General features: G+C 47.0%; 1 protein-coding gene across 1 annotated transcript in view; it reads left to right on the forward strand.

The window, feature by feature from the left end:
• OSBPL10 (oxysterol binding protein like 10) overlaps window positions 1-11,474 on the forward strand; it is a 375,692-nt gene that overhangs the window by 152,113 nt on the left and 212,105 nt on the right. The window contains exons 3-4 of the mRNA XM_045297679.1: window positions 4,483-4,658; window positions 8,997-9,076. Coding sequence (XP_045153614.1) covers window positions 4,483-4,658; window positions 8,997-9,076 — 256 coding nt within the window. The remainder of the gene's footprint in view (window positions 1-4,482; window positions 4,659-8,996; window positions 9,077-11,474) is intronic.

An 11,474-nucleotide genomic window follows, 5' to 3' on the forward strand; every position in this document is an offset into this window, starting at 1 on the left:
TTGCCAGCATATGGTGGGAGGTCAGATGCTTAGAGACATCCTCCCTGAAGTCATTCAGCTTCCAGACTACTGTCTGGTCCCACCACTGATAGGGCACACTCCCTGTTAAGGACAATAGGCTACTTCTCCCTAAAGGCTTTCAAGCCTTACTCTAGTCCCTGTAGGTAGGGTTTACACCCTACTGATAATGGTTTCTATGGAGATCCAGAGAGCAGATCAGTTTATTATGAGATTGAATTAAATTGGAGATTGCTGAATTTTCTTGGTTCCTGACTAAGGGAAACATGAAATTATTGGAATAAAGCAGTGTTATCTAATGAGACTATTAGATATGAATCTGCCTTCATAGCTCAGTAGCCATTTGGAAAAGTAAAAACGGAAAAGCCTATAGCTTTAGAAAATGTAATGAAAACAACAACAACAACAACAACAACAAAAAAAGAAAATGTAATGATTAGTACGGTGTGACACTGGGTTTGGGGATGCGAGGAAACCGACTTCCTTGTCTGGGTCCACTGGTGCTTGCTGGCGTCTCTTATCACAGCAGCTGCTGAACACCCAGCTTTCCAAAGAGATGATTCCTCCAAAGCAACATGGTGGTGGCAGGTGCCATCAAGCCAGTTCTGACCCATAGCGACCCCCTGCACAACAGAACAAAGCCGTGCACGGGCCTGCATCGGCCTCATGGATTGTCCCTGTGCTTCGGCCCTTCTGGCAGACACTGCGACACTCCGTCTCATTGAGGGACTTCTTCACTGCCCCTCTACCAGATACAGGATGCCCTCCTCCAGGAATTCGTTTTTCCTGACAGAATGTCCAGAGTATGTGAGAAGTCTTGTCAGCCTTGTCTCTAAGAAGTATCCTGGCTGTACTTCTGTCCAGAGACTGGTTTGTCCTTTCAGCAGTCAATAGTACTTTCCATAGTCTTCTTCAGCACCACGATTCAAAACTCTTGATTTCCTCTTCCGTCTTCCTTAGTCAGCGTCCAACTTTCACACGCACACGAGGCATTTGAAAATACCATGCCTCGGGCCGGCACAGAGCACTCTCAAGAGGGCTGTGCAGCAGATTTGCTCCGTGCAATGCACCGTTTGGTCCCTGACTGCCACTCTTATGAGCAGTGAGTGTGGATCCAAGCAAAACAAAATTCTTAGCAATGTCAATCTTTTCTCCATTTATCAGGATGTCACCTATTGGCCCCATTGTGAGGCTTTTGTCTTTACCCTGAGTTGTAATTGATACTGAAGGTGGCAGTCCTGGATCTTCATCAACAAGTGCTTCAAGTCCTCCTCACCCTTAGCAAGCACGGTTGTCACATTTGCATATTGCAGGTTGTTAGTAAGCCTTCCTCCAATCCTGATACCACTCTCTTCATATAATCCAGTTTCTCTGATTGCCTCCCATTCAGACCGGATACGTTTGAGAGGATATAACCCAGACACATGCCTTTGTTGATGTTAAACCATGAAATAGTCCCTAGGTCTCCTTGCACAACTTGTTCCAGGCACGGGTTTCACATAACACGAAGCATCTGGAATTCCCATTTTTCTCAAGGTTAGCTATAGTTTGTTATGATCCACACAGTTCAATGTGTTGAAGTCAATAGGACAACACATCTTTCTAATCTTTGCTTTAAGCCAAGATCCATCCATCCATTTGCAATGATACCTCTTGTTTCATGTTTTTGTGTGAGCCACTGGCAGCTCCTTGCCGATGTGCTGCTGCAACTGCTGTAGGATGATCTTCAGCAGAGTTTTACTTGCATGTGATAGCAATGATATTGTGCTATCATTTGAACATTCTAATGTTCACCTTTCTTTGAAAAGGGCAAAAATAGGATCTCTTCCAGTCAGTTGGCCAAGTAATTATCTTCCTAATTTCCTGACATAGACAAGTGAGTGCTTCCAGTGTTTCATCAGCTTGTTGAAACAATTCAGTTGGTATTCCATCAATTCCTGGACCCTTGTTTTTGGCTACTGCTGTCAGTGCAGCTTGGACTTCTTCCTTCAGCACCATTAGTTCTTGCTTGAGTTAGTCTGGGTAAACAAGGGAAACAAATCCACAGAAAGTCATATGTATAAAGAGTTTTGTATAAAGGGTAAGTGGACATTCAGAAAACATCCCAACCCTGGCTAGTCCAAGCCCATAAGTCTGACTTAGCCCATAAGTCCAACACTGGTCTACCAAGCCCTCCTCAATCTCACAAAACACAATGATGCCGAATGCAGGAGGATCACAGGCCAGTGAGTAGGAAGTCTTCGAATCCAGTGGTGGTGTAGGCACCAACTTTTGCCTTCCAGTCACCAAATTTTTTCCAATGCATTTTGATGTCATGTTTGATAAGTTTCTGACTAAAGGTGTTTATACAATTCTTTAATTTCTTCACTACCCTTTGGTGGATGGTGCATAAACTTGAATAATGGTTGTATTGATTGGGTTTCTTTGAATATAGATAGATATAATTGTACCATTGTACTGCAAGATAGACCTTGAAATTGCGTTTGATCATGAACACAACACCATTCCTCTTAATTGTGTCAGTCCCGGGCTAGTAAACCATATGATTTTCTGATTCAAAGTGGCCACTATCAGTCCATGTCAGTTCACCAGTGCCTGTGATAGCCATCTTTATGATGCATTCCATTTCATTTTTGACGACTTCCAGTTTTCCTAGATTCATGCCTAGTACATTCCAAGTTCCAGGTACTAGATTTTTACAGCTGTTTCTTCTCGTTTTGAGTTGTGGCCCATCGGCAAACGAAGCTCTCGTAGGCATTGTGCCACACCACCGCGGTCTACTCGACTCTGAGCAGGCAGCTCTTCCTCGGTCATGTTTGGAGTGCCTTCGGACCCGAGGGGGGGCTCATCTTCTGCCACTCTCTCTGACGATGCCCTGTTTCCGTGCAGTAGGTCTTCAGGCAGTAGCTGTTAATGTTTCAGTTCTGTGCATGGGGTTTTCAGCAACTACTTCCTTCTTTGCAGTCTGTTCTGAGTCTGGAAGTTCCACGGAAGCCAGGTCACTATGGTTCATCCTGGCATTTGCAATCCCAGTGGCATAGCTTCCAGCAGCACAGCACTATGCAAGCCAACGCGGTAGCCCGGTCTAATGTTGAAACTGTGAGGTCTACCTAGGACGGTATCTGACTGATGTTGAGTATTGCTCTGTGTGCTTCGGAATCATTAAACAGGTTAGAGCTCCTCTGTGAGCCTGCCCTAGTGGCCAGGTGTCTAGCTTCGTTGACTGGCAACTGTGAAGGTTTTTTTCTTTGTCATTTATCAATGTTAGCTAGTCAGAGGGAATGGCATTCTGTGTGTGTGTGTGTGTGTGTGTGTGTGTGTAGGTATTTCTCAGATGGTCTGTGGTGAAGGACCTGCCTTTATTTTTAATCGTACTGTGGTCGTCTTGGCAGTCCTGGTGGTCGAGGGGTTATGAATTGTGCTACTAACCTCCATCCAGATCAGTAGTTAGAAACTTCGAGACCACCAGGCACTCCTTGAGAAAGATGGGGCTTTCTGCTCCCATCAAGAGTTAGTCTGGGAAACTCACTAAGGCGCTTGTGCCCTGTGCTATAGGGCGCCGTGAGTTGGCAGTGAGGGTGGTGGTTGACTTCCGGCCAGTGTGGACCTTGTGTGCACTCCTGTTGGACGTCTGAGCTATTTAATGAGACAGCTCCGCTGACCCTGCTGTGGGTACTGGAGGTAAGACCAGATTGCGGGAACCCTGTCAAGAGGCTGCCGTGGACTGGCACGTTTGTGGGCCTCACTTTGAATGGCTGGTTCATTTGGGAGCAGGGGCGGCGGCGGTGACTGCTTCCGAGCTGATAGATTGGGAATGTCAGCAGGCCCTGGTCATTGGCAACACAGCTTGGTTTAATGGTCTATTTGACTTGCTCCTCTTTTTAACCTGGACGTAGGGAGAGTTAGGTGGCATTTCACCCTTCTAGAGCACAGAGGGAATTCTTGCCTCTTTGTCTTGGGGGGGAAAAAAACTGTTAAGGAATTCGCTGGAGTGTGCACGAACATCTGACAGAACAATGCGCTGGGAGCAGAGAGCCGTTTGGAGCCCTGAGACTGGCCAGGTGTTCAGCCGCCTCACAGCAGCTGTGCCACCTGAGTGTGAAACGACCTCTCTTAGAGAGCTGGTGAATCCCAGCTGTTCCTGTGAGGTCATGGAGCGTGTGATGAGAGGCTGTGTGGAAATGCACCTGCTATTCTTTCACCATTCTGGGATTTAATGTGGCACCTGGGGGAAGTGGTGGGCATCAGTGGCACCACCCCCTGTTCCAAACCCCATTCTTATTTCAGACCAGCTCTCTTGGCTTGTGGCCTGACTTCCCTGGAGCCACCTGGGAGGCTTTTGATTTCCAGCTCCGTGGACGTGGGGCCTGGTGTCGGATTGTCTTGTGCGTTTGTATGCTGCACTGGCTGCTGTGGTGTGGGAAACAGGGTGAGGACATGACGCGCTGTGGTTTCTCTGCACAGGTACTTTGTGCTGCACTTCGAGGCTGGCATCCTGCAGTATTTCGTGAACGAGCAAAGCAAACACCAGAAGCCAAGGGGAGCGCTGTCGTTAGCTGGAGCCATCGTGTCCCTGAGTGACGAAGCTCCTCACATGTTGGTCGTGTACTCTGCCAACGGAGAGATGTATAAACTGAGAGGTACGAAGATCTCCTCCTGTTGACTTCCAGACTGGTGTCCTGGGTGACATTCTGATGGCTGGGTGTGGAGGTCTGGGTGGGGGGAAGTTAACCCCCCTCAACAATTTGTTGTGTTGGAGAGGCCTCCATGGGAGGGGTGGGGGCAGGGGGTTGACAGTAGGAATTGCTTGTCCTTATTAATTTGGGCATTAGGATTAAAGACAGAAAGGGCAAGAGATTTCAAAACAGCTGAGCTGTGCAACATTTGAAGACTTTCTATTAGCTCAGTATGCATTTTCCTTGGCTCTATAGTTTGTCTTTTCATTGCATTATGTTGTGGGGGCTGAGCTGTGTGGACATGAGAACGTGTAATGGTCATTGCCTCTCTCCCTAGCACCACCTCTTAGTAAAGCCACATTTGCTCTAGAATCGTTTTTAGTATGCAAGGGGCTTCAAAAAGATTGTGGAAACAATTCCATTATCCTTCTGAGCTCCGTGTTCCCCTGGACACATTGACCCAGAACTCAATTCTGTTGAGTCGATACCGACTCGTAGTGACTCTATAGGACAGGGTAGTTTCCAAGACTGTAACTGTTCATGGGCGTAGAGAGAGCCCATCCTTCTCCTAGGGAGTGGCTACTGGTTTCGAACTGCTGACCTTGTGGGTCACAGCCCAACTCATAACCACTGTGTCACCAGGGCTCCCAGAACACATTGAAGCCCCCCTCACATTGCATTCAGTTTACTGTAGTAGTAAGGCCAACCAACTCAGGCTGAGTTAATTTTCTTCTGCAGGCCGCCTCCTATTCTCTTGGCTTCTTAAAGCGGAGGTGTGCTCGGCTTCCTCCACAGCGACCATGCCTCTTATGGGAGCCTTGCAAATGCACTCTAGCACACATCCCTGGGTGGTGCAAATAGCTACCGTACTCAGATGCTAACCAAAAGGTGGGCAGTTCAAGTTCACCCAAAGGTGCTTTGGAAGAAGGGGCTGGTGGTGGTCAGAAAAGTCAGTCATTGAAAATTCTCTGGAGCACAGGAACTGGGCCACCAGGAACTGAAATCGCCATGAATTGGAGTTGACATGGCGGCCGATCCACCACACATGTTCTGAAATGCAGGCTTGATGGTGGCAGGATGATGGCGGCACTAGACAGCCTACCTGCATTCTGTTTTAGTTGCTTGGCCGTGCTGCTGCTGTCTGCTTTCCAATAACATAAAACAAAGAACACGATGCACAAAAATCTAAATGTACACACACACTAGCACGCCCAGTGCTATTTAAGGTCTGAGGAAAAGGCAGCATTATGCACTGGGGATATGTGTTAAGTAGTAAGAGGGAAAAAAACCAACAAGCCAAACCTACTGCCTTTGAGCTGATTCTGAATCATGCCCTCCGTATACAGGATTTCAAAGGCCTTAAATCTTTGCAAGGACAAAGCCTCATGTTCTCCTGGAGCGGCTGGTGGTTTTGAACCGCTGATCCAGTTGATGGGCTAATGTTTTACCCAACAGCACCCCGACCCGAGCTCCTGGTAACAAGCATTCTCACAACTCAGAACTCACTGCCGTAGAGTCAGTGCCGTGTGGACTCCTAGCGACACTGTGGGGCAGGGCAGAACTGCCCCTGTGGGTTTCTGAGACTACCTCTTCAGGGGAGTGGAAAGCCTGGCCTTTCTCCCTGGGAACAGCTGCTGGTTTCGGACTACTGACTATGTGTTCACAGCACAAGCTGTAAACAATACGCCACCTGGGGTCCTGCCCTAAACATTAACCCAAACCAAACTTGCTGCCATCGAATGTCACTCAGAGTGACCCCCTGTGGGTTTCCGAAACTACAGGAATAGAGAGCCCAGTTTTCTCCCAAGGAGCTGCTGGTGATTTTGAACTGCTGACCACGTGGATTGCAGCCCAGTGTGCATAACCACTACACCACCAGGGCCCCTGGCCTAACTTTTTGTGCTGCTTAATCATGCTGCTTTCCTACCTAGGGTTTCCTCTGTTCGAGTGAAGGGAATGTTCTCTCTGTCTCGCTCTCAGCCAGAGGAAAGAGCTAGGTTTCCATCTCAGTCCAGTCCACCCTGTGCTCGCACCAAGCTTTACTGCCCAAGAGCTGGAGCGATCTACACGCCAGATCTAGACACACGAGCTGCAAACCTAATGCAATGAAGAATGCATCTAGTTAATGAAGAAAGTCCCTCAGGTTGGAGGACAATATGCTAAGATCATGTTCTCCGTTGAGATTCCTGCAGTGCACTTTCCAGCTGGCTAGATTTATACTGTGCTGGGCTGCGCTTTACTCTTTATTGCTTAATAAATTGTCAGAGCACAGCAGAAACAATAGCAGGTGAAAAATTTAGTGGCACTTTATATTAAAAAAAAAAATCCTGCCTGTGGTTTATAAAATGAAGGAAAAGCCAGCTGACTTGACAGTTGAGCCATCCAGTTTTGCCTTTGAGTAGTAGATATTCTCTTGATTGATTAAACCCCTGGGTTTTCAAAAGAAGTGCAATATTAAAATTATCCACCTGAAGCTTGTTGGAATTTGAATACATCATAAATTGGGAATTACCTACTTAGTGGTGGGGGGTGGGGACAGTGGATGCGCCCCAGCCACCTGCAATCAAATCAACTGCAGACTCACGGTGGCCCTATAGGGCAGAGTAGAACTGCCCTTGTGAGTTTCTGCAACTGTAAATCTTTAAGGGAGCAGCCAGCCTCCTCTTCTCCTGCAGAGCAATTGATTGCTTTGAACTGCTGACCTTGTGGTTAGCAGCCCAACACATAGACCATCAGGGTTCCTTAAGGACACATCCAGTTTACAATATAAGACATAAAAATGGGTCAACTGTAGTTTAAAACAGACAAAGCAAAAGAACATATAGAAATAGGTGCGTTGTTAAGATGGCAGATTATAGGATGTTTCTGTCTGCTTGCTATTTTTGTTTAAATATTGTATAGTTTTTAGAACTATAAAAGCCTATAAAAGTCCTGCTAATAGTTGGTTATAAATGTCTTAAGATAGAGACAGCTCTTCGGTGGTTTATTAAAATATTAAAAAAACCGAAACATTGAAATAATCATAAGAGACGAGGTTCTTGTTGATGTAACAACTGAAAAACAAAGCACAAACAAACCCAGATCCGTGTTTGTGCATTTGGAAACTTAGGCCAAGACTGATCTGGTGCAGAGCTGGGCCTTTGGCCGTTTCAGTTTTCATCGCCTTTGTGCCCCTGGGCTCCCACCATGTGGTCCCTGTGTGCCAAGGGCCACCGTGGCTGTGGTGCCCCACACCTGTGACCTTTTTCCTGTGTGGATTCTTGGACAGTGCTATCACAAACAATTAGTTAAGCTTTCTTAAGACAAGGAGGATAAACACCCCCCCAAAACACTCGATCCAGAAGCAGTTTCTCTTGGAAAGTTGAGTCCTCCTCCCCTGGTCTTAGTCTATAATTGTTTGGGGCAGGAGTCCAGCTTAAAGACAGAGCCAGAGGGCTGTGGGATGTCGTGAACGAACTGCTGGCTCTGTATTTCCCCACCTGAGCGTTCAGGCTGCAACCAGTAGACTCGTCTTTGTCAACAGTGATCATTTCCAATAGTCATCCTGTGTATTTTTTTGAGTCGATGTGTATGCAGTTAATCACTAAATCCGTGGTCTAGATTTGGCTGCAATGTGTGTCAGGCCATAGTTCCAGGAAATAATCGTAGTGTGTCTTATTTGAGAGATGGGATGTAGGTGGGAGAAGGTAACTGCTCGGTTGACTTGAACTTTATTGTCTCTTTGGGGGAAAATTTGAGGATCTCTCAGGCAGCATTTGGCATCTTGTTCTGTCCAATGATGATATGAATCCTTGAGAGCACATATTAAAATGGTAATTCAACCAAACGCTTATTTTGTAAATGGTAATAACTTCACAGTACAACGCTGGTGAATAACAAAAGACCCTGGAAAACGCCACTGTGATACTCCTATTAGCCACCCGAGGTAGAGGCATTCAAAAATAAACATGAGTTTCCCTTCCCGGCTGCCTATTTAACAGAGTAGAAATGCTTTTTTTCCCCCTTCGTCCAGAGGAGATTAGAAAAATAAAAAGTAAAGTTGTTCTTACAGCAGACATTTCCAAATACATTTTTAATGTAGTTCAAGAGGGAATTTCCCGTGGAGATTTAGTGGCATGTGTTTGTTGGGTTGTTTGGGTTTAAGTGTGGGCTGCTTGAGTATGTTGAGGTCTGCGCTGACCAGGCCCTGCCTTCTCCCCTGGCCTGCACTCCCCACGGCCCCCATCCTCCTGGGTGGGCATGTGGACATCGATGGGACGTGTTTTGAAACCACCTCAGCAAGCATTGCTTTCTCTATTTTAGCTGCTGATGCAAAAGAGAAACAGTACTGGGTGACTCAGCTTCAGGCTTGCGCCAAATATCACATGGAAACGAATTCTAAGGTAAGTCACAGCAGTAGGGGAGCTTGGGGTGTTCTGATACCCAGGATATGCCTAGCACCGCAGCCTGGGTGAATGAAAGTGTTCCTGTGGGGAAATTGGTCTTTCTCAGAGTCTTCTATATCCTGTCCCATCATGGAATTCCTACCTAGTAGCTACAGTTCCATGGAAAGCCAGGCCAAAAGGGTCGGATTCTCCTGTAGAGAGAATGCTGAGGCAAGCTGGCAGTCGATGGCCAGAGACTCCTGTTGCTTTCCATGTGGTCCATGCCGGCAGCTGGTAACCGGTCTATTGACGCTCAAGTGGGTTTCATTCTAGATGCCAGCGTCGTCAGTGACGGTTCTCGAATCGTGGTTGTCACTGATCGTTACATGAAAGCTAGGCCTCGAATTGATTATGTGCCCTGCAGGGAATGCCTGCATTTTAAGTGCCGGGTAGTTTGGCACCAAGTACGAATTATTTTCTCCTCGGGATTTGGTGTGGCCTCTTGTGTCAGATGCTGTGGGAGTGACCGTGTCCTTCCCCGTGGATTGTTCGGCAGGGTTTCCTGTCACTCAAAAAGATGGGGCTATAAAACTCACCCAGCGCAGTAAATACTAACATTCAGATTGAGGGTGCTCCCTTTCATCCCTGTAGCTCCCGCCTGTGACTTCTACCTGTTCCTCCCTCCTATGTAAATCTGTCCTCCTTTTCCGGAAAGACTGATCAATCCTTGGTAGTGGTGTGGGTTATGCTTTGGGCCACTAACCATGAGGTCAGGAGTTCAAAACCACTGGCTGCTTCATGGGAGAAAGACAAGGCTTTCTACTCCAAGAGTTTGTTTTGGAAATGTGCTTGACCCAAGGGAGGGCTGTATGGATTGTGATGAGAGTTGTGAGAGCCCCCAAGAAAATGATTTTAAAAAAAAGCTTGTCTTGGAAACCCTTGAGAGCACTTCCACCCTGTCCTGTAGGGTTGCTATGAGTTGCAGTCAACTCTAGCAGTGTGTTTATTTGGGGGAATGATTTCTATTCACAGCAAATTCTTCATCACCGTCACCTTCACTTGCTGCATGCATGGCTTTTCTGTTAACCGGAGAGGCCCCGCTGAGCCTGTTCTCCTCCTCGCACTGAGATAAGGCTAACTAAGAAGGCTCTGCACCTGTTCTGGCTTACCTACAGACCCCCGTAGGAGTGAGGCTCCTGTCTGTTCCTCTCTCCGTTTTCTGTTTTTTGTTTTGGTATTCTCCCTCTGGTAGAAAGACTCTCAGGTGCTGATGATTTCATACTTCATACTTGCCCACTTTCTTGCTTGGGGCTGTGTGAAATGTCTCAGATCACCTGCTATGTCTGAGTGCAACCCAGAATGGTTTTGTGGCAGCATATTGTTTATTCCGTGCTTGGCTGGCTGGCTGGTTGGTGCTAGATTGTCCCCTTTCCTTTGGCTTGCTTCGGATGATTGTTCTCACTAGTGATGCCCTTCTTGACCTGCCCTAAAGCTGTAAGCAATAGGTAGGGCACTAATTCTAAACTTAATTTTCCTTCTGCTGTCCCTGGCTTTCCAGGATTAGCATTTTCTGGACTCTTCCTAAGTGTCCTATGTACTGCCTAAGTGGGGTAGGTTTCCTCTGCCTCCCTTTAATATACGTCTTTTTGCTTTTATAAGACACAAGTGGATCACATTAAAAAGGTTTCTTCACCTATTCACATAACGTTGAGGTAATTGCTGTTAACAGCTTCTTGAGCACCCTCTCCGAGATGTCGGTGTGTTGGTATCGGTATTCATATATGTGTGTGGATACAGCCATGCCTATCTATAGCTGCATTCTATAGGAATGGGATCCTCTAATGGACCCTAGTTTGCTTTTCTTCGCATTTTGGAGATCTTTCCATCGCGATCTGCTGTACTCTTCTTAGGCTGGTCAGTTGTCCTTCTGAGGAATGGGCATCTTTGCCGGATTTAACGGGTCTCGATTGGTGGGCACAGGCTACTTCATTGCTGCTGCTTTGGGCATACCGAATGCTGGCATCCGCGTTCTGGTACATAGAGCTTTTTGTACCTCAAGGAGGATTCATACTGGTAGACTTGCTGGCGCACAGTGTGTCTGCTACATTTCATGTTTTGTTTTTACTAGACGCCCTTGAGTCGGCTCTGACCCTGTGTACAGCAGAAGGAAACACTGCCTGGTCTTATAGAATCGAATGAACTATTGCCCGGGCCCGCACCATCCTCCCCTTGCGGATATGTCCACGCCCGTTTCCGCAGGCATTGCTGAGTGGTCCAACCGAAGCTGCCCTGTTTGTATTCTCGCCCAGGTTGTCTGTGAAGTGCTGTGCCAATGTCTGCCACTACTGGTCAGCAGTAGTAGCATTCAGCGTGTGACAGGTCAGAGGTGAAAAATGGTTACCTCCGTATTGTCTAC

This window comes from Echinops telfairi, unplaced genomic scaffold (genome assembly GCF_000313985.2).
Source record: "Echinops telfairi isolate 266 unplaced genomic scaffold, ASM31398v2 ScPeMD7_7420;HRSCAF=8458, whole genome shotgun sequence".
NCBI lineage: Eukaryota > Metazoa > Chordata > Mammalia > Afrosoricida > Tenrecidae > Echinops > Echinops telfairi.